Source organism: Vulpes lagopus, chromosome 1 (assembly GCF_018345385.1).
Source record: "Vulpes lagopus strain Blue_001 chromosome 1, ASM1834538v1, whole genome shotgun sequence".
Taxonomy (NCBI): Eukaryota; Metazoa; Chordata; class Mammalia; order Carnivora; family Canidae; genus Vulpes; species Vulpes lagopus.
The window spans coordinates 65,190,080-65,213,378 of NC_054824.1; the positions used below are offsets into that span (position 1 = coordinate 65,190,080).

General features: G+C 38.5%; 1 protein-coding gene across 1 annotated transcript in view; it reads right to left on the minus strand.

Annotated features, from left to right (window-relative positions):
* Positions 1-23,299, minus strand: part of DNAH8 (dynein axonemal heavy chain 8) — a 340,697-nt gene that overhangs the window by 15,614 nt on the left and 301,784 nt on the right. The window contains exons 83-85 of the mRNA XM_041748133.1: positions 10,366-10,522; positions 6,366-6,518; positions 6,099-6,288 (exon numbers count right to left, since the gene is read on the minus strand). Of these exons, the coding sequence (XP_041604067.1) occupies positions 6,099-6,288; positions 6,366-6,518; positions 10,366-10,522 (500 nt within the window). The remainder of the gene's footprint in view (positions 1-6,098; positions 6,289-6,365; positions 6,519-10,365; positions 10,523-23,299) is intronic.

The window sequence follows — 23,299 nt, forward strand, 5'->3', positions numbered from 1 at the left end:
ACATAGTGCTATGGAAAGGTGCACCTGTGGGAACCAGAGGCCAAATAAATTCTTCAGGAACCCTGAGAAGACAATCTTAAACAATATGTGAACATGTGTATCAATGACTGATGGGAAAATCCAGTGGAGCACAAAGGTTTTCTTGGGGCTGAGAAATCAATTATTGATGTCAAATAATGACCAGAGATGCTTTCAACTGGAAAGCACTTTATCTGCTTACACACTGCCTGTGAACATGCATGAAGTTGCTGTAACCTTTATGTTTTCCAGATTTGGTCAGGTAGTATGGAACAGAAAGTAATTTGTCTCTTGTGTCAAAAGAAGGAAAAGGAAGCAGAGAAGTGATTAGCATGCAGAGAAAGTTGACCTCCATTCTTCTAGGCTACAAATGGAAAGCAGTCATAGATAAGGATGTATGTCTGTATGCTTGTATATAAAGGTAACGTGCTTGAATAAGTCCAGGGCTTTCCAAGACGTGGAGAGCCATTAGCGAAAGAATCAAAGTTTAAGCTGAAAACAGAAATGAAGAAAAGAGAAAGGATTAGTATTATTAACAAATAAAGACAAGAAAACTGAAACGTATGTCTGTATTTGTATTTCTTTAAATGTTCTGGTTTGTAACACTTCTTAACAAATAGTAACAATGAAAGATTATATATGAACAATGATATATATGAACAATGAAAGTTCATATTAATACTTTGCTATGTTAAGTCATGCTTCTAATGGGAAAAAAAGCAATCATTGAAGTACAAGACTTAGCTTGTCTGCATCTGTGAAAAGCCAAGGATCAACCAACTCCTCTCTCTTGGTTTCTGAATTATCTAAAATGCACTCAATAACCTCACATCTTTTAAAAAAATCACTGATCTTTACCCCTCTCCTGGACTCCCAAGTCAGCCAACACACCTCTCTACCTGGATGTCCTACTAACACTAGCTGACAATTTTAGTAGGAAAGGAAGGGAGGAAGCTTTCCTCCCAACCTGTTCCTCTCCCAGTGCTCCCTGTCTTATACCAGGCCTTCAAACTCAACCATTGTCACTCTCTATTCTCTCAAAGACTCCCCCATTTAATCGCTCCATCAAATCTGTCTCTTCTTCTTCACCTGGTTGAGGTCCCAGGCTCTCTCCCTTGGACTTGGTAAGAGTCTCATTGCTCTGGCCCTCTATAGTTTAGTCTACCCCCTATCTTCTCCTGGGATTATCTTCTGATTTCTGTGGACTTCTAATTGCCTTATGATGTGGCCTAACCTCCCCCAGAAGACTCTGAACTCAAACCTCACTGCCCCCCACCTATGCTCCCTCTTCCTGAGCTCTGGCCACACTGCTGTCCTTCTTTCCCCATGCTGTGTCTTTGCTCAGGTCTCTGGCTGGAATGCCCTTTTCTCAAGTCCCTGAAAATCCTATGCTGTGCTTCCTGTATAACGCTCTTTGGGAGCCCTGCCTTGGCAGGATTCATCTCTCTGTACTACTGTGGCACTTAGTTCTCACCTGGATGGAACACTTATCACATTATGTTAACGTTGCTGATGGGCCTGTCTTACCAATCAGATTATGAGCTCCTTTAGGGGATGAATTGGGTCTCAAATCTCTCTATTGAAAGCACCTAACAGAGGGGCTGGCAAATGGAAGATGGTTAGACAATCCTAATTAAATTAAGTGTTATTTCTTCAGTCCCTCAAGCCAGGAATTACCTGGTGACAACTCACTCAAATTGAGGGCTGGTAAGGAGGAAAGAGAGACTCGTAAGTAGATTCACACAGTCTGAGAACCATAATAGAAGTGTTTCCTCCCTAAATTCAATGGAAATTCTGGGAGAAAAATAGATAAGTGAAATCTGGGAACTGTCCTTTATAAATCTAAAGCCTATTGAAGTAATAGTATCTATGTATAGTTTTGTAAGATAATATACAGAGAACAATTACAGATATACCATTTTAAAAGATTATTTATACAAAGAAAACTGCAAAAATTTTAAGTGTCTATACACTTACTTGATGAATTTTGACCAAGAGAAGAGCCATGTAACTAACATCTAAATCAAGAAATGGAACATTCGGAGACCTTCAGGTCATGGATCTGTTTTGCCTGTTTTATATGGAATCATATGTTATACATACATTACATATAGATTAAGATGTATGCAGTAAAACACATTGTAATGTGTTCTGTTTCACTTCCTTCACTTAATATTATTTCATGAGATTCAACCATATTGTGTGATTGGCAATAATGCTTCCTAAATTTGTATGTGTGAATACTTCTTAGATTGTATTAATGCAGCCACAAATGAAAGAGAAGTAACAGCAGAAGTAACTACAGAAATACAAGCAAATGGAAGAGAATATTATGAAAAATTGTATGCCAACAAATTGGACAGCCTAGAAGAAATGGCTAAATTCCTAGAAACATATAAATTACCAAAAATGAAACAGCAAGAAATAAAAAAATTTGAACAGACAAATAATCAGCAAAAAAACTGAGTCAGTAACCAAAAACACCTCCCAACAAATAAAAGTCCGGGACCAGATGGCTTCACAGGCAAATTCTACCAGACATTTAAAGAAGAGTTAATACCTGTTTTTCTCAAACTATACTAAAAAATAGAAAAGAAAGGAAAACTTCCAGATTTATTCTTTTAGGCCAGCATTACTCCAATACCAAAACCAGATAAAGACACCACGGAAAAAAAGAGCTATAAGCCAATATCTCTGATGAACATAGATGCAAAAAATCCTCAGTAAAATACTAGCAAACCTAAGCCAACAATACTTAAAAAAAAATCATTCACCACAATCAAGTGGGATTTATTTTGGGGTTACAAAAATGACTCAATACTCACAAATCAATCAATATGATATATCCCATTAGTAAAAGAAAAGAATAATACGATCTTTTCAATAGATGCGGAAAAAGCATTTGACAAAGTACAACATCCATTCATGATAAAAACCTTCAACAAAGTAGGTTTAGAGGGAACATATGTTAACATAATAAAGGCCATCTATGAAAAACCCACAGTTAATATCATCCTCATTTGGGGAAAACTGAGAGCTTTTCTTCTACAGTAAAAAATAAGACAGGGATGTCCGCTCTCACCACTTTTATTCAATATAGCACTGGAAGTCCTAGCCACAGCAGTCAGATAACAAAAAGAAATAAAAGCCATCCAAATCACCAAGGAAAAAGTCAAACTTTCACTATTTGCAGATGACATGATACTCTATATAGAAAACCCTAAAGACTCCACTAAAAAACTGCTAGAACTCATGCATGAAGTCAGTAAAATTGTAAGATACAAAATCAACGTACAGAATCATGTTGCATTTCTATATACCAATAACAACACAGCAGAAAGAAAATAAGGAATCTATCCCATTTACAATTGCACCTAAAATAATAAGATACCTAGTAATAAACCTAACCAAAGAAGTGAAAGACTTGTACCCTGGAAACTATAAAACATTGATGAAAGAAATTGAAGATGACACAAAAATTTGGAAAGACATTCCAGGATTATAGATTGGAAGAACAAATATTGTTAAAATATCTATGCTCCTCAAAGAAATCTACACATTTAATGCTACCCTTATAAAGATATTAGCAGCATTTTTTATAGAACTAGAAAAAAAAATCCTAAAATTTGCATGGAACCACAAAAGACCCTAAATAGCCAAAACTATCTTGAAAAAGAAAAGCAAAGCTAGAGGCATCACAATTTCAGACTTCAAGTTATATTACAAAGCTGTAGTGATCAAGACAGTATAGTACTGGTGCAAAAATAGGTACATAGATCAATAGAACAGAATAGGAAACCCAGAAATGAATCCACAATTATATGGTCATTTAATCTTCAATAAAGCAGGAAAGAATATTCAATGGTAAAAAGACCATCTCTTCAACAAATTGTATTGGGAAAACTTGGACAGCAACATACAAAGAATGAAACTGACCACTTTCTTATACCATACACAAAAACATGTTCAAAATGGATTAAAGGCCCAAATATGAAACATGAGACCATAAAAATCCTAGAAGAGAACATAGCCAGTGACCTCTTTGACATTGGCCATAGCAACTTCTTTCTAGTTATGTCTCCTGAGAAAGGGGAACAAAAGCAAAAATAAACTATTATAACTACATTAAAATAAAAAAGTTTTGTGGTCTGCAAAACTAAAAGTCAACCTAAAGAATGGGAGAAGATATTTGCAAATGACATATCTTATAAAGGCTTAGTATCCAAAATATAAAAATAATTTATAAAACTCAACACCGAAAAGATAAATAATCCAATTAAGAAATTGGTCAAAGATATGAATAGACATTTTTCTAAAGAAGACATACAGAGACCAACAGCCACATGAAAAGATGCTCAGTGTCACTCAACATCAGGGACATACAAATCAAAACTATGCTAAGATGCCACCTCACATGCCACTTCAGATGCCACTTCAACAACACAGGAAACAACCAATGTTGGCAAAGGTATGCCGAAAGGGGAACCCTCTTGCACTGTTGGTGAGAATGCAAACTGGTGCAGCCACTCTGGAAAAGAGAAAGGAGGTTTCTCAAAAAGTTAAAAATAGAACTACTTTATGATCCTGCAATGGCACCACCACTCAAATAATACAAAAATACTAATTCAAAGGGATACATGTACCCCGATGTTTAACAGCAGCATTATCTACAACAGCCAAAGTATGGAAACAGTCCAAATGTCCACCAATTGATGAATAGATAAAGAAGAGGTGTTATATACATACACACATGCGCACGCACGCACACACACAACGGAATATTATTCAGCCATAAAAGAAATGAAATCTTACCCTTTGTAACGACGTGGACGGAGCTAGAGTATTATGCTAAGTGAAATAGAGAAAGACAAATACCATCTGATTCCATTCATATGTGGAATTTTAAAAAATATTTTATTTATCCATTCATGAGAGACAGAGAGAGAGGCAGAGACACAGGCAGAGGGAGAAGCAGGCTCCCCGCAGGGAACCCGATGTGGGACTTAATGCCTGGACCTGGGATCACTCCCTGAGCTGAAGGCAGGTGCCCAACTGCTGAGTCACCCAGGTGCCCCCATATGTGGAATTTAAGAAAGAAAATGAACAAGCAAAGGGAAAAATACAGAGAGAGAGAGAGAGAGAGAGAGAGAGGCAAACCAAGAAACATACTCTTAATTATAGAGAACAAACTGATGGCTACCAGAGGGAAGGTGGGTGAGAGAATGGATGAAATAGGTGATGGAAGTTCAGGAGTGCATTTGTTGTGATGAGTATTGGGTGATGCATGGAAACAATGAATCACTATATTGTATATCTGAAACTAATATTACACTGTATGTTAACTAACAGGAATTTTAATAAAATCTTTAAAAGAAAGAATTACTTGAAGTAAAACTATTGTAGTAAAACAAAAAGTTGTCATGTTTCAGAACTTTACGAATTCTATGAACTCCACATTTTATAAATCTGAAACACTGACCATGGTAGTTTTTATGAGCTTACCAAATTGTGTATAGTTTATTATTATGTCACTAGACATCTGGTCAGAAACCAAGTAAACATTTCTAGAGTGAAGGAAGAAATACAGCAGAATCACAAAGTACTTTTTCAGGGGGAAAAGAATTGAGGAGCGGGTGGGGACAGACTCTACACATTCACTCAATAAAACTTCTGCCACATGATCATTTTCGAAATCAGTCTAATTTTCTGAAATCTAGAAACAATTTCTGCATATTTTGATGCTTCATGTTTGTCATTTTCACGAAAATTTAAAACTAAGATAAGATATGAACAAAACTTTATTATTTCACATGTCCTAAACACAGGCTTGCTGAGGTAGATGAGAAGAACAATGAAAGGTTTGCTTCTGTTATTGTGCATGCAATGGTAGAACAAATTCCAGATTGAATTTTCAACAAATACAGAAGGATCATCTGTAGTTTCCAACTTCTGAAAACATGTGTCCAGCACTTAGCAAGCTGTACCTCTATACTGTTGTATTTAATATGTATTTATCACACAGTGCTACTACACAACTACCCTCATCCTCCAACACTGCCCACTCTCCCATGAGCACATACCTTGAGGATTAAAGAAACCAGTCATCCAAAATACGTTGGGCCTCCCTTCAAATATCCAAGTAGAAAACTGAGCATTTCTCTCCAGAAGTTCAGTAAACCAGAAGCCCAGTGTGGATGAATCCCAGGACACTCTTTTCCAGATCTGAGGTATGCGAGCATCATACATGTTGTCCAGGGCATCTCTCAAATTCTGAAAAAGAGAAGTTAAAATATAAGAATGAGAAAAACCAACAAAAGAGGGAAATGATAAATGATATCACAGCTCACCTCACTCATAATGATTGTTCCTTCAATGGCCAATTTTAGGTCACTCAGGCTACTGCGAAGTATTGAGATGACTTTTTGCATTCTGTCAATTTCTTGTCTAAGAAATATGTTCATTGAATTAAGATGTCCCATCTTTATCAAACGAGCTTTCACCTTGAAAAAAATACAAGAAAGGAATTCTTTTTTTAAAATCATCTGTCACTTCTCTTCCAATGACCTCTCCTTTCTCTATTCTTTTTCTTCCTCTGGATATACCTCTACTAGCCCAAATGGATTCTAAAATATCTCTTGCATAACCAAACTTGACATTAAATTCCTTATTTTCCAGGCCTCAAAAACTACTGTTCAATTAAAATGGTTTTTATTTCCTACTGATTGTACTTAGTTGATAATTGGAAATGTACTTTAAAAAGCTGAAACAAAATTGTACCTTTTTCCCTTTCAAAATGATTAAGTGCTAAGTGTCAGTTAAATATTCTCTTGCAATCCAACCTTTGTAAGAGTACAGTTTGGTATGTTTTTTTTTCATAATGCTTACAGAGTCGTTATTAGAAATGTCACAGAAAGTTAATATGGCCAAAATCTTTACAGAGCAGTTACCAATGAATGATTGGTTGCATTTCCTAAGATCATTGTTGCCTTGGCTAGGGTGACTAAAAGAGCCTCTCCTAATCTAATCAATGAAAATATTTGACTTTGCAGGAGAGCCATTAAGCACCTGTTATTTGTTCCTTTTGGTATATCATTTATTGATCATTTTGAAGAGATCAATATAAAAGCATCTGGTTCTGGGAATAATAAAATGTAACAATTATTGGAAAATAAGCCAATATATATATATACACATTTGAATTTAGTGACCTATACCCAAGAAAAGATTGACTATGAATATTGGCAAGAACTTACACAGAGATCTGAACTTTCTGCTAGTCTCAATTGAAGAGATGCCGGTATACGAGGGGTAAGGATAGGCATACGAAGTGGGAGAGAATTTAGAGAAATGTACCAGTCCACAGAGTTACCAGAAAGCCAGTCAACTGTAGGATTCTCAGCTGGAGATGCCCATGGCCCCTTCTGGAGTCATGGAATGTTAGAGATGATGGTTTTCAGGCTCATGTATATTATCCTCCTCATTTTATAGAACAGGTTTGCTAGTGTGATGCTGAAGTGTCCCACTCAGCAGTGGACACCTCTGCTTTCCTGCAGCTGGGCCACTTCTAATGAGTGAGGAATGAAGAGGGGAAGCACAAACTCAGGGAAGCCGTGATATAAAACCTGACAGCTGGGTGGGAATATCTGGGCAGGTAGAGCAATGATATTGAAACCCCAATCAAACATGCCGGTGGAGGTTCATAAACCCAGTCACTATCCCAACCTTCACGCATTCTCCTAAATTCCTGATTCTGGAACTTACATTTTTGCAGGCTCTACTGCCTCATTCTCCTCTCGAGCCCTTCAGCCTCCAATGGCTGAATAGCATAAATATCACCCCCTTTAAATCGTGACTACTCTGTCGAAATTCACACTGAAGGAAAAAGGAAATTATGGAAATACCTTTGCAACCCCTACAAGTGGGAAATTAACCCCAGGCATATTGGCTACAATGTCACATCAATAGACCAGGTACCTTTTAGTATGCTGACAGCCCCAAACAAATCACCTTGCCCTACTTACAGTTTGAAATGAGAAACTTATTTTGCAATAGAGACTTGCTTAGGGAAAACTTAAACTCTTGAAAATCTAATCTTAGTACTGATTTTATTTTGAAGATGGTTATTGTTCCAGCCTAAAATTATCTTTGTATTAATAGGATGAAAGATCTGCTGCAGTCTTACATAGGATTTTCATTATGTTTCTGGGACCAGGTAGTCTCTTCTTGAGAGATGTGGCTCCGTTTTTACCATGGAAGTCAATAATTATATATATAATTAATTATTATTATATATATATAATTATATATATAATTAATTAATTATTATATATATATAATTATATTTCAATTTACAAAATTCACTTTACAGCCACATTTTCAAGAACACATCTCTCTCTTCTATAAAATAAAGGACACTAAAAGGTAAGTGATCTTAGAAGAATAAGCCATTTTAGATGCCTCAGTACAAACTCCTTCCCATTTAGCAAACCACTTAGTGACATCCCTCACATTCAGTCTCTGCTAGGATATTGGCAGAACAGAGAATTTGGGGAAGTGGCCCTGACCAAGCCTGGATGGCTCAAATTATCCCAAGATCCTGCCCATCCCGCCTCCAGTAATACCAACCTTGTGGTCAGTCTAGTCATCACAGTGACTAGTGAGTTTTATCTCACTTTCACATGCTAGTTTTTAAAATCTTTGAAGGCAGGTTTTTATGCCTCCTCTGTCTCGTGAAGATCACTTACAATGAACATTGAAAGTATGTACTTACATTGTGTTCCCATCTAAAAATTTATTTACTCCCTTTACTGTAACTATCTCTATGTGAATAATTGATTTTAGTATCTTGGCCAAATGTCTCAGTACCCGTTTACATAACAGAAACAAGAACTGTTTTAAGAGGCAAGAAAATGTGTCCTTTTTTGGTTTGTTTTGTTTTGTCTTTTGTCGTTTTGTTTTTTTGGTGTCGGAGGTACTCATTTCAGTGGGTGGTAGCCTGTAACTCAAGCAGCCTACGGGCTCCTAGCTGACGAGTTCATATTTCCCAGATGTGAGGATGCAAGACAGGGTAGACACAAGACCATTGTTACATCAGCACCAAGGCATTAGCCTGTTACTTCTTGGTTAAAGAGCCAAACTTGACTTAGCCACATCCAGGACTCTCCAACCATTGGCAATGAGGAGTGAAGGCTGAGAACAGGAGAGAGGAGCCCTGTCTTCTTGCATGTAGAAGGAGGCCAAGTTGGAGGACCTTTCACAGAACTTTCAAGTGCCAGAAATTTTACCACAATTAAAGATTTTTTTAGATCAGTAGTTTTCAAAGTGTGACCTGGGACCCCTGCAGGCCCTGGATCCTCTCAGGGAGTCTACAGAGTTCAACTTTTTCATAGTAATACTGAGACACCATTTGACTTTTTAACTCTTCTGCTCTCAGGAGTGTACAGTGAAGTTTTCCAGAGCTACATGACTTGTTGGTATCACAACAGATTGAATACAGAAGCAGATATGAAAATCTACCTGCCTTCTATTAAACAAGACATTAAAGAGCTTTGTAAAAATGTAAAACAATCCTACTATTCTCAAATGAATTTTTTTGTCTTGGAAAACATACTTGTTTTTTAATTAAAATGTTGTTTATATTAACATGTAGGGTTTATTACTGTTATATTATAATAAAATGATATACATTTTTGAAATGTCCAGTTTAAATTCCTAATATAATAAATATCAGTAGTTACAACCCACATAAATAAAAGCTACTTGGGGTCCTCAGTCATTTTGTAAAGGAGTCTTGAGGTAAAAAAAAAATGAATGATTTAAGTTAATAAGCAAACAATTAGGAGGTTCAAGAAGTAGAAAACTATTGCCATCCACACTGGGAGTGAATTCATTTAAATGGCTTGCTTTCCTGGCTGGAAGGACTGAGAGACTAGAAGGGTTGGGGGGGGAGGTGGGAGCAGAGGACAAAAACAAGGGGTAAGTTTAAAGAATGGACAAAGCAGGCTTTGGGGAGAGAGGTTTCCAGCCTAGGGGGGTAAGATGTCTAGGGAGCCAAAGGCAAAGGAATCCAGAGATGGGGGAAGGGTAGAGAACAGGTGATTAAAAGAGAAGTGGAGAAAGAGGAGGAGGCAGCCAGCAGAGAAAGGTACCAAGAAAAGCGCAGATCATAGTTTGCAAGATGCTTGAGAAGGGGCAAGGAAGAGAAGACCACGAGGTTAAAAGAACTGCAAAGGAAGCAGGAATGAGCAGAGAGGGGAGGGACTGAAACCTATCATCCCAGGACCATGTTAGACTTTGTGGAACATGAGGCTAGCCCTGTACCACCAGGGGGAGGAGGGTGCAGCTTACCTCGTGAGGAATGTAATCAGGAGGCAGTTTGCTCAGCATATCTTCAGATAATCTATAAACGATGGCTTCCCGGGTCTCTCCCACACCCCCTCCACTCTCTTTGGGTTGAATGTTGGTAATTGTTTCAAGAACAGCAGAAGCAGTGTTACTCTGATACCTGATAAAAGAGTGAACTGTTCAGAATGTAGCAGGGAAATGTAGGTGTTCAGAAATAATGATCAAAGCTAAAATGAACTGATAAGATCACTTAAAGCCAGACAGAAAAGGAGTGTGGGTGGGGGGAAGGAAACTTTACCACCAACCTCCAGGAATGAAAAAACTAGAGATCTACTGCCTCCTAACAAGACATCAAGAACGTCACCGAAAATGAAAGGCTCTCTATCTTTAGGGAAAGAGATTCCGTGAACGTCATTGGTAATCCAGAGCAGTACTATCCAGTTTTGCTTGGCACTAACCTACAAACCTCATGCTGGACAACGAACACATCTCCTATTTATTCTCCCTCAGTTATAGACTGGTCATAAGAATCTATAATTACATGACAATTTGTTAGATCAAAGAGGATCACTCATATTTCCTCTGTGAATTACACATTATTAAAATTTCTTCAGTATTTTCTGTTTTGTTTTCTCATTTTCCCATTTTTGTTTTATGATTTCCAAAGTAATCTATTGGCATCCCTCTGCTCTACCTAAATGCAGCCACCCATCTTTAAAATCCATGTATCCATAGTGATTGATGATGACATTTAGAGCTAAAATGACCCGGCAGCTCTGGATTTTGTCTTAACATTTGCATATTCCCATTGATCTCTGAACCTCTTTCTCAAAGGGTCAAGTGCTCCTTCTCAGACATCCGCTGGAACCCCACTTCTTTAAAACGCTCTCTTCACGAGGAAGCTTGAGATGGATAGATTCCGTTAACCTTCCCCTATTAAATACAGTCCCTGGTAACTGCCTCCTTGCAGACAGCCTCTCCTATGCTGTCCTGCCTGCTGCATCATCAATCACTGTGGTCTGAAGTCTTCACCGGGTGTAAAAGGTGCCCTACAGACGGAAATGTTTGGGGAGAGCTGTTTTTGTTATTAAGATTCTGCTGTTGGGGCACCTGGGTGGCTCAGTTGGTTAAGCGTCTGTCTTCTGCTTAAATCATGATCCCAGGGGGATCCCTGGGTGGCACAGAGGTTTAGCGCCTGCCTTTGGCCCAGGGCGCGATCCTGGAGACCCGGAATCTAATCCCACGTCGGGCTCCCGGTACATGGAGCCTGCTTCTCCCTCTGCGTATGTCTCTGCCTCTCTCTCTCTCTCTGTGTGTGTGTGTGACTATCATAAATAAATAATAAAAAAAAAAAATCGTGATCCCAGAGTTCTGGGATGGAGTCCAGGGTCAGGCTCCCTCTTCCTCTGTCCCTCCCCTGCTCATGCTCTCTCTGCCTCACTCTCTCTCAAATAAATAAATAAATAAATAAATAAATAAATAAATAAATATTCTGCTGTCTACTATTTGTACTAGTTCTTGGTAAAAAGATTTTATATACTCCTATAGACATAACATTTCAGTCCTAGTTAGGAATAAAAAAAGAGCATTTTCATAGATTTATTGGGGGGTAATTGACATACAATAAGCTTTTCATTTTAGCCAGTGTAAAATTTGATAGATTGTGACACCAATAAAACCATCACCACAATCACGAAAATGAATATATCTGACATCCTCAGAAAGTTTCCTTGTGCCCTTTGTGATTCATCTCTCCATGCCAACACTGTCCTTAAGGCAACTGACCACAAGTCCGTTTTCTGTCAACATATACTAGCTTGCATTTTTTTTGAGTTTTATACAAATAGAGTCATATGGTATGTCTTTGGATTCTTTTCCTCAGCATAATTATTTTGAAAATCATAGATGTTATGTATATTAATAGTTTATTTCTTTTTATTGCCGAGTAGTATTATTTGGGTATATACATCTGTCCATTTACCTTTTGATTAACTTTTGAATTGTTTCTGGTTTGAATATAAATAAAAGTTCTATAGTCGTTTATGGTTTAAAAAAAATCCATGTATCCAATAAAGATTTCCAATGTACCAGGCACTGAGCTAGGTGCTATAATATGGTGGTAAACAGATCCCTGCCTTGGTGCCTCTCTCTATCTACTGGAAGAAGGGTGCATTTGTCAATACCATTGTAACACATGCTGTGGAGTAAAAGAACAAGATGCTTTAAAAGAGAGTAGTCTGTCTGCCTCTCTCTCTTTTGTTCTCACTCTCTAGAGCTCTTCTGGGTCAACCAGATGCTTTGAGAGGCACAAATTTAGTTTTTGTCTTGAAGTGGCTGGGTGGACACATAGATGGTGTGTATGCGTGTGAGTGTCAGTCAGATACTAAAATCCCCTACTATTATTGTACTGTACTATTGTACTATTGTGGTATTGCTGTCAATTTCTCCCTTTTGGTCTGTTAGTATTTGCTTTCTATTTTTAAGTGATCCCTATGCTAGGTGCACAAATATTTACAAATGTTGTATCTTCTTGGTGAATTGACCTCTTTATCATTTAATGACTATCCTTGTCTTTTATTAGTCTTTGTTTAAAAATCTATTTTGTCTGATATAACTACCCAAGTTTTCTTTCAGCTTCTATTTGCAAAAAAACATCATTTTTCATTCCATCACTTTTAGTCTGTGCATGTTCTTACATTTGAAGTGAGTCTCTTGGAGGCAGCACAGGTCTGTTTTGTTTTGTGTGTTTTTTAAATGCATTCCGCCACTCTATGTCTTTTGATTAGAGAATTTAGCCCATTTACATTTGAAGTAATTATTACTAGTCATGTGCTTATTGATATTTTGTTAATTGTTTTCTGGTTGTTCTTTAATTCTTTTCTGTTCCTTTTCTCCTGTTCTTCCCTTTTGCTTTAATGACTTTCTGTAGTGTTATGCTTAGATTCCTTTCCTATTATCTTTTGTGTATCTACTATAGACTTTTGTTTTGTTACCCTGAAGCTCACATATAACAGCTTATTAATGTAACAGTCTATTTTAAGTTGACAGCAAATATGTAAATGGGCATTTTCACAGGAAGACTGGGGTTGTGTTTTAGTCTACTGTGGTTGCCATGCCTTGGGGGTAGCAGCCTATCAAGAACTGTCTCTCCAATTGTTTCAGTTCTGTGGGGTCCAGAAATGCAAGCCCCCCAGCCACCAATGCTGGGCATGCAAGGGACATCCTCTGCATGGGCTGCATGTGTCTGCTGGCTTTAGCAGGGCTATGGAGGAAAATGGGGCTGGGGTGTGCCTACTAGCTTTATCAGGGTCACAGGAACCACTGGGGTTGGGACATTCCCACCAGCACTAGTAAGGCAGAGGGGAGAATCCATAACTAATGCCAATCCGTGTCTCCATCCCTAGCGAAAGTCCCAAGAGGTCCCTGCCCCTCTAGGAGATGCCTTAAGTTTAACAAATGAATCTCCTTCATATATGGTCTAAGTGCTTTTCAAACCGCTGCTTTTGCTTTGAGTCCCAGGGGTGAGTGAGTCTGCACATAAGCCCTGTAACAGCAGGATCTTAATTCCCTACAGCCCTTTGGGTCTCCTGGATATAAGGCACATTGGTTTTCAAAGTCAGACATTTTGGGGGCTTGTCTTTCTGGTACAGATCCCAAGAGCTGGAGTTCCTGATGTGGAGCATGATCTCCTTGCTTCCCAAGGAGAAGCTCTGTATTTATGATATTCCTCCCAATTATGTGTCACTGTGCAGTGGTGAGGTTTTGGGTGAGATGATATCTCTGCCTCTCCTACCCATCTTGGGGGGCAGGTGCCTCTTCGAATCACTATTTTTGTATTGTTTGAGCAAATACTTGTAGTGCAATTGCTGGGTAAGTAAGTTCTATTTTTAAGTTTTTGAGGAACCTCCATACTGTTTTCCAGGGTGGCTGAACTAGTTTGGATTCCCATCAACAGTGCAAGAGGGTTCCCCTTTCTCTGTATCCTTGCCAACATTTGTTGTTTCCTGAGTTAATTTTGGCCATTCTGACACATTCTGCTCAATGAGGTGGTATCTCATTGTGGCTTTGATTTGTATTTCCCTGATGCTGAGTGATGCTGAGCATTTTACAAAAGGAGGGCAAAATAAGGCATTGAAGAGAATGCTAAAGGATAATTATTGTGATGGAAAGTTTGAGGTATAGAAAAGAATAGGTCAATGCATGGGCACATCTAAATAAGCATTATGGTATAAAACAATAATTATATTGTAATTGTGGGTTTATGAAAAACAGATAAAATTAAAATACTGAAATGCCAGGAGGGGAGTGCTGTAGTTAAAATTATCCAAGAGTTTTTGATTAAGAGGAGGGTAAAGATATTAATTTTACACTTAATTAAAAGTGGATGTTAAAATTTCTAAAGAAAAAATAAAAAGAAGTAGTACATAACATCCAAACTAGCACAGGGGTAAAAATAGAATGAAAAATACTCATTCAGCAAGAAGTCAAAGACAGGGAAGATATAGCAAAATATAGAAATGATGGTGCAAAAAGAACAACATTTTATATTTTACACACGTTATACTTTTGTATTTATTTAACATTTAATAAATCAGTTTTTAAAAAAATAACAAATGTCCAAAGATGTGCAAGATTATTTATAGTGGTATTTGTAATAACAAATCCTGATAAATAACAAATCCTGGTAAATAACAAATCCTGGTGAAACTCTATATATACAGCCAGGAAAAATGTGATGTAGCTCTGTATGCTTGGTAAAGTGAGGTTATTGAATTGAGATTACTGAATGAAATAGCATGGTAATTCTGTTTTATGGCTAATACTCCATTGTATACATATGCCTCATCCTCTTTACCCATTCATCCATCATGGTCATTTAAGTTGCTTCTATATCTTGGCTATTGTAAATAATGCTGCAATTAGCATTATTACTCAGCCACAAAAAAGAATGAGATCTTGCCATTTATGACAACCTGGATGGACCTGGAGGGCATTAAGCTAAGTGAAATAAGTCAGACAGAGAAAGACAAATGCCATCTTTCACTTACATGTGGAATCTAAAAAGCAAAACAAATGAATAAACAAAAAAAAGCAGAAACAGACCCATAAAAACAGAGAACAAATTAAGTGGTTGTCAGAGGCGAGGAGGGGGGCGAGGATGGGCAAATAGGTGAAAGAGAGTGGGGGATACAGGCTTCCAGTTATGGAATAAAGTCACAGGAATGAAAGATACAGCATGTGAATATAGTCAATAGGATTTTAATAGTGTTGTATGGTGACAAATTATAGCTACGCTTGTGGTAAGGATGGCAAAATGTATATATAGAGTTGTCAAATCACCATGTTGTACACCTGAAACTAATGTAACACTCTGTGTCAATTATACTTCAATTAAAAAAATAGCATGTTACAGAAACCTTACCAGGGTGTGATTACAATTTTTATTGTAAATATTGTGCACATAAGCATAGAAAAAAATCTAGAAGGGTCTATTAAGAATGAGATTTTTATATGATGAGCATTTGCTGTGATTATTACTTTGTGCTTTCTATTTTCTGTATTGTTTGTTTTTCTCAATGAGAAAGTACAATTTTTTTTATAATAAAGAGTATTATGACTATTTTCATTTTGAAAAGAGAGAAAAAATAAGCCCCCACATGCAAAGCCCACCAAGGACTCAACAGAGATGAATCACTGACAAACGTTTGAGGTTCATTGAAATGCATCTTAGAAATTCCTAGTAATCTTCGTGCCCCACCAGAAAGGCTCCTTTCCACCTCCCTAATAGCATGCGGAAAGAATTACACCTTTTTCTTTTTCATCTATAGCATTGAATTGTGCAAACTATCTCACTAACAGAATCCTAAGGAACTACTGCTAAAATTATCCAGGCTTCTTTGCTTATAGAAAAGCCACATTTTGCGTCCACAGAGGGAATTCTATTCAGCTAGCCTTTAATTCATTTAGGAACCAGATGAAGAATGGAGGAGATGCTCTGTCGTCAGCATTCTCATTTGGTTGGCAGGTAGAATTTGGTTGTATCTGGGCCCAAACATACGTATCCAAAGAATCGCATCCTTTCCAAACGTCATGGCTAAGGTAAATGCATCTGCCACTATGCGCTGTAAGCTGGTTTTTCAGGCGGATACAGTGATTACGAGGATCTTGTGTCAAACCCTAGTACATGTTTGTAACCCAGCCAGTTGGAGTATTGACTCCACATTACTTTTAAATATATGAATTTCACAGTAAGGGCCAATATGGTAAAAGCTGATTTCTAATAAAATTATGAAAATGGATTTTGTATGGAGCACTTGGGTGGCTCAGTCATTAAGCGTCCAATTCTTGATTTCAGCTCAGCTCATGCATGATCTAAGGATACTGAGATCGAACCCTGCATTAGCCTCTGCACTCAGCATGGAGTCTGCTTTTAAGTCCCTCTGCTCCTCCCTCCTCCTGCTCTAAAATAAATAAAAAGTAAACAAATGAATAAAGTCTTTAAAAAAAGAAAATTGATTTTGTATAATTTTATAGAGAATTTTAAATTTATTTTTTATTATTTTTTTGGTGAGCAATTTCTATGTAGATTGTTGGAGTTTTAGTATATCCCCAAAGAGGGACGCCTGGGTGGCTCAGTGGTTGAGCGTTTGCCTTTGGCTCAGGGTGTGATCCCGGAGTCCCAGAATCGAGTCCCACATCAGGCTTCCTGCATGGAGCCTGCTTCTCCCTCTGCCTATGTCCCTGCCTCTCTCTCTTTGTGTCTCTCATGAAAAAATAAAATCTTTAAAAAAATTTTTTAAAAAGAATATCCCCAAAGACATTTATTTTTAAAGTTGAAAGATGAACACATCAAGCACACACAAAACTGAGCATATACACAGGTAATAAAACATTCTAGTAAAATGGAACAAAAGGTCTTTGTGACTCATTTCTGAATTTTGAAGTATGGTGCTATCCCAGTTTTTAAAAGTCATATAAAGTCTAAGAATAATACAGATAACTCTAAGGAGGAAAAGCAGGAAAATAGCTGATGCAACAACAAAATGAAGTCATCAAAAGTCAAGGAGCCACATATTATATACAATTCTCAGACAGGTACATTTCTGTGATTTCTATTACTCCACAATCTCATTCTAGCATCGATACAGTGAGGGGAAACTGCTACATTAGGTGTCACTATCACGGTCCTCTTGCTGAGGACTGTGAACAACCAGGCAAGTCTGGGTAGTGTGAAACCTCTAACTTTATCCTAATCTCTACATATCCACATTTCTGCTGACTCTTAGGGCTCTCTGTTTCCCAAATCAAACAATTCCAACACCTGATTCACTGTTTTCATTCTCTCTTTGTCCTGATCTGTCCCATCTTCTTGAACATCAATGCCTTCACCCAGCCGCTAATCTACAAACTTCAGAGATAGTCTCCTCTTGATGCCACTCTCCAGCTCTTCTTGGTTTCCAAGACCTATTTCCAAATCACTGCTAGCCTCTATCTAGAAATTTCCAGCATTTTCATGGTGCCCCAAGCCAGTCTCTGTATGTGCATCAGCCTCATGGGTAGGCTGCTCCTCTCTTGAAGTCCCTCCCCACCATGCTCTAGGCACACTGGATTTAGCTCCTCACACGCAGCACACACTTTCACATCTTCATGCCCCCCCCTTGGACTGTTCCTTCACGTACGTACCCTAATCTATGCCTTTTATTTTCACTGTGCCAGAGCATTTTATTTTAATATTTTTTCAATTGTATATATTTAAGGTGTACAACTTGGTGACTCAATATATGTATATACACTTACTGCTCATTATCTTCCACTTTCCTTGCATTGTCCTTCTTATCTTTGGTGCTGCTGCCCCTTCCTCTCTACCCCTTTTCTTACCTGGAACTCCTGCACGTCCATTAAGGCATAGCTCAGAGATGACCTCTCTCACTAGCTTACTTTAAATTCCTAAGCTGGAATTTATTGCTTCTTCATTTTTGTTTTCCTAGCAGTGTGTGTGTGTGTGTGTGTGTGTGTGTGTGTGTGTGTGTGTGTGTGTGTGTTCTATATAATCCTGATTTTAGGATCCATCATATTGTATTACATAACTATTTGCCACTCATTCATTTTCCCTAATACATTATGAACTCCAAGGGCAAGGATGGTATCCCGAGTTGGTTAGAGAGTAAGTTCTCAATAAATGTTTGTTTGTTGAATTCAGGCCAGTTGGTTTGAATTTTATTAAACTTCAAATATAAAGGAGAGCAATTCTCCAGTATTTAAAAGGCATGAACATGTAATTATTTGTTTCTTCTTATAGTAAAAGTATAGTAAATTACCGTTATCACTATTTGCTTCCTTCATGGCACCTTCCCCATACAAAAGGAAATATATATAGATAGATATAGATATAGATATAGATATAGATATAGATATAGATATAGATATAGATATAGATATATATTTAGGGGCCCCTCAGAACACAGGAGAATCAGAAAGACATCATTTGAAGGTAAAGAAAACCTGCATTTATTATGATATTTAAGCACAGATCATTAAAGTTTAAAGAGAAGAAAATCACAGTAAATTTCCATTCACACCAAGAAAAGCAGAGTTCATTCTTCCTACCTGCTCTAACTACAAATAAAAAAGGGGAAAGACCCCATATCTGGGGCACTCAGGAGCTCTTGGCTCACCCCCAGCTCATTGCCTCTTTGGAAACACGCTCTGTACATGGGGCTGGGTGCCAACAGTGCACAGCACTGTGAACATGACCATTCTGTTCTTGGCTGGCACTAGCCGCATTCACCAGTGCTCCAGGGAGGGGCAAATGGACATGCTGCTGCTGCTAGATCTCACCTAAGAAATCATTGTCTTGGTGGGTGATTTTATTTTTTTATGAGGAGATCTGAGAATAATCCTCAGGACATGGATGTGGGGAAGAAGCCCTGAAAAGCTGACCCATTTTGTATAAGATCTGCACAAGCTCTCTGGATCATCTCCCTGCCACACATTTTATTAGGTGCAGAATGCCAGGGCTATACAACTCACATTTTTTTATCCACTATGTGATTTTATGTTTGCAAAGGTAGGAAAGGCAGAAGCCTAGTTAGATAGCTATTATGGAGAACTGCAAATATCTCTATGTGCCTCAAAAGCCTTTCAGGCTTTCAGGAAAGCAGTCCCCATAAATGCTCTGAGTTGAAGGAGAACTATAATACTTCATGAGCTTTGGTCCCGAGTTACTTCTAGAAGAAAATTTACTCTTTTGAGTAAATATAGGAAGAAGCTCCTATTGGTCTTTTAGCTTGGTGGTTTGGGGCAGTTGTCCAGATCACCTCTGCTGAGTGGTAGAGTCAAGGTCATGGGTAATAAAAATGCAAGACAAATAAAAAACAGAACTGTCTACAAAGAAACAACCATCTAATGAGATATTAGTGCACTATCACATCCAAATCAGTCTAGATTTACATACGTCTTTGCACATGAAATAACAATGAGCATACATTTTTAATAAAAATCTGAAACTCAAATTTCAGCTAATACTAAAAGGAATACAATTAAATTCATCCTGCATAGAAATGAATATAAAAGTTGTAATAGGGCATTTGATAAATTTCAGAAGGTAGAAAAATATGCATAACCGTTAATGAGAAAAAGTGAAAATAAATAACTGTTTTTGACATTGAGATAGTTGAATTTGCAGAGTCCTTGGTACCTTATAAATCTAGATAATAAAATGTGAATAAACTATGCATTTTTATGGTTTCTGTCGCCAAGGTATCTAAGCTCTTGGGAGAGATTTTACTTATTTTAAAGCATTTATTCAGCTGTATTTCCCACTCACCTTTTCAGGGATTCTGCATTCTTAAGGAAGAGAAAGACCTATCGTCCCCTTTCGCAAATCTCCCTCTCCTCTCAAATTTATGGATGCTAGCTTCAGAGCACAGATGCTATAAGCAAGGACATAGAGTTCTCCACCACGGCCTAACCATAGGCCAGAAGCCTATCCGGAAGAGTGCTGTTGAACAGGGTGCACATCAGATAAATTAAGAAGGATTCTTCTAGCTGGGGACATTCACACAGATTTCTCACTGATTCTTACAGAGTCCACCCCCTCTAATGGATTCAAGTGTACAAATCTCTGTACAAATATACTGAAACTTCTCACCTGGGCTCCAATCCATGTCTTTCTCCCCACTCAGATACATCCCATCCTTTCCCAATTCAACACACCTGAACAGAACTCTGCAACCTCCCTCTCAAATGCCCTTCTGTTCCAAATTCTACCATCCCAGCTTCTAGATCAGAAATGTCAGGGGAAGCTTTGATTCCTTCTATCATCTCACACAGAACTTGAAAAGTCACTTCTTGCTGGAATGGGAGGGGTGTTGTTGGGAGGGGGTGGGGGTTGGTTTTAGCTGAGAAGCTTTATCTGCTATTGCTTACTGCCTCCTGGTGGCTGATGGGGGAACAACGAGGGGTTGGAGTGCAGCCCTCCAGGAAGGCGGCCTGGAATGCCTAGCATTCCAGTCATCAAATATTTCAGAGTCAAGAAAAAGAAGACTCAAACCTAGGGCAAAGCTCACCCAGAGACTAAGAAAATGACCACATGCAGAGTTGCACAACAGAGCCTGCTTGCCTGAGCAGGAACCAAACATGGACCAAGATCCCCAGGAGGAGGAGAGGAGGAGTGGGTGGGAAAGACCCAAGGACAGACCAGGTGGGGAAGTTAAGAATGAAGAGAGATCAGAGGAGGAGGACTGCAGGTCTTACAAGCCAGCTAGTTGTCTGACAGATTGGAGGCAGAGTTCCAGCACCTTCTACTTGATCTCACTTGGTGTGATGAGAGATTACAAGATCCTGACACTCTATTTTGGGAAAAAATAGCTGTGGCATCTAATCTATAGCATGCTGGCCAGTGATGACATAGAAACCTTTGGATAGAGTGGTGAAGAGAGCTGCCAAAAGACATAGAAGGCTCGCTGTGCTCTCTACTCCTTAGCTGGCAGCAACAAATGGATGAAAACTATACAAGACTCTCAGCCATTGCTCTATACTCACTAAATCTCACAGTTCCCCTTTGGGACATGTCCTACAGCTTTGCTCTACCCTCTCCATTCTGGCATCATCCCTGATTTTGGCCTGCATCAAACCACATCTGGATTGATCCACAGGGTCTCCAAGATGGTCTTAGTCCAAACAGTCCCCAGATGAAGGGAAATGTACTCAATTTCACTCAAAAGAAGAGAAAACAAATTAAAACTATGCTGAGATACCATTTCTCACTTGTCATATTGGTGAAAATTCAAAAGCTTCACCAATACTCTGTTGATGAGGCTGTGAAGGAAGGGCCTTGCCACATTGTTGTTGAGAGTGCAAAGTAGCACAGTCCTGTGGAGAGGACTTGGCAATATTCACTAATCCCTGATCTAGCAACTCTACTCACAGCCACACACCCTGAAAATATATCTCCAACAACATGAGAAACCTTAACCATGAGATCATTAATTGAGGAATTATTTGGGATAGCAAAGTACTGGAAACAACCTAAACGCCCACCCATAGGAGACAGATGATAAACTATGGTACATATTAACAATGGAGGAGCATGCAGCTGTAAAATAAAAAATAGTGAGGAAGACATGGGAACATATGGAGTGATTACAGGATACATTTTTTAAAAGATTTCATTTATTTATTTTTTAAAGAGTTTGTACAAGGATGGGGAGGCACAGAGGGGGAGGGAGAGAGAGAATCTTAAGCAGGCTCCATGCCCAGCAAGGAGCCCAATGCAGGGCTTAACCTCACAACCCTGAGATGGCGATCTGAGCCACAAACAAGAGTTGGATGCTTAACCAACTGAGCCGCTCAGGTGCCCCACAGGATACATTTTTAATTGGAAAAGATAAGACACAAAATTATATATAAAGTATGGCAACTTTATGTAGGAAAAAACAAGTAATAAGAATATATATGTATTTATGTTTTAGCAAAAAGAAACACAGGAAAGAGGCACTTGCATGGCTCAGTCAGTTAAATGTCCAGCTCTTGGTTTCAGCTCAGGTCATGCTCCTGAGATCAAGCCCCATGTTGGGCTCTGCATTTTACAGGGAATCTACTTGAGATTCTCTCTCCCCCTGCCTCCCCTCCCCACTCATGCACTTGTGCTCTGTAAAGTAAATTTTTAAAAATTAAGGAAAAAAACACAGGGAAGATAACCCAGAAACTAATGCATCTGGTTGCCCAAAAAGGTAGAGGGTGGGGTGTGAGAACACCTTTTATCTAGCCGTGACTCTCAAGCCATGTCCATGTTTCATGTATTTAAGACAACCGACAAAGATGGACAAAAACTAAATGTAATATGAATAGAAAAAAATGAATGCACCTATCAATTGATAGCATAACCACACAGAGAAAACTATCTGAGTGACTTCTGAATAGAATGCTCTGTACAACCTCAGTGGGATGTATTCCAGGGATTAAAAGAACTGCAAAGAAATCTTGATCTCCACTTAATGCATTTGTTGTTGGTAGCGGTCTTGGTGGAGTCATTTAGAGCAAATGGGTAAATATATTGAACTTAGTGTGATCCAGAGCTCTTATCATGGGAGAGAGGAGACTTCAATATTGAAATGAGGGAAGACCAAGAAGAGACGTGAAGTATACCTTTGGAACTGGAGTTACTAGTATTAGCTCATGACATTTTTGGTGTCGTTTTGTTTTTAAGATTTTATTTATTTATTTGAGGGAGAGAGAGAGAGAGAGAAAGCACACTAGCAGGGGGAGTGGCAGAGGGAGAGGAAGAAGCAGGCTCCCCACTCAGCAGGGAGTCTGATGCAGGGCTTGATCCCAGAACCCTGAGATCATGACCTGAGTTGAAGGCAGACACTTAACCAGCTCAGCCACTCAGGCACCCCAACTCATGACGTTTTAAAAAGTACTTATTTCCTAGCTC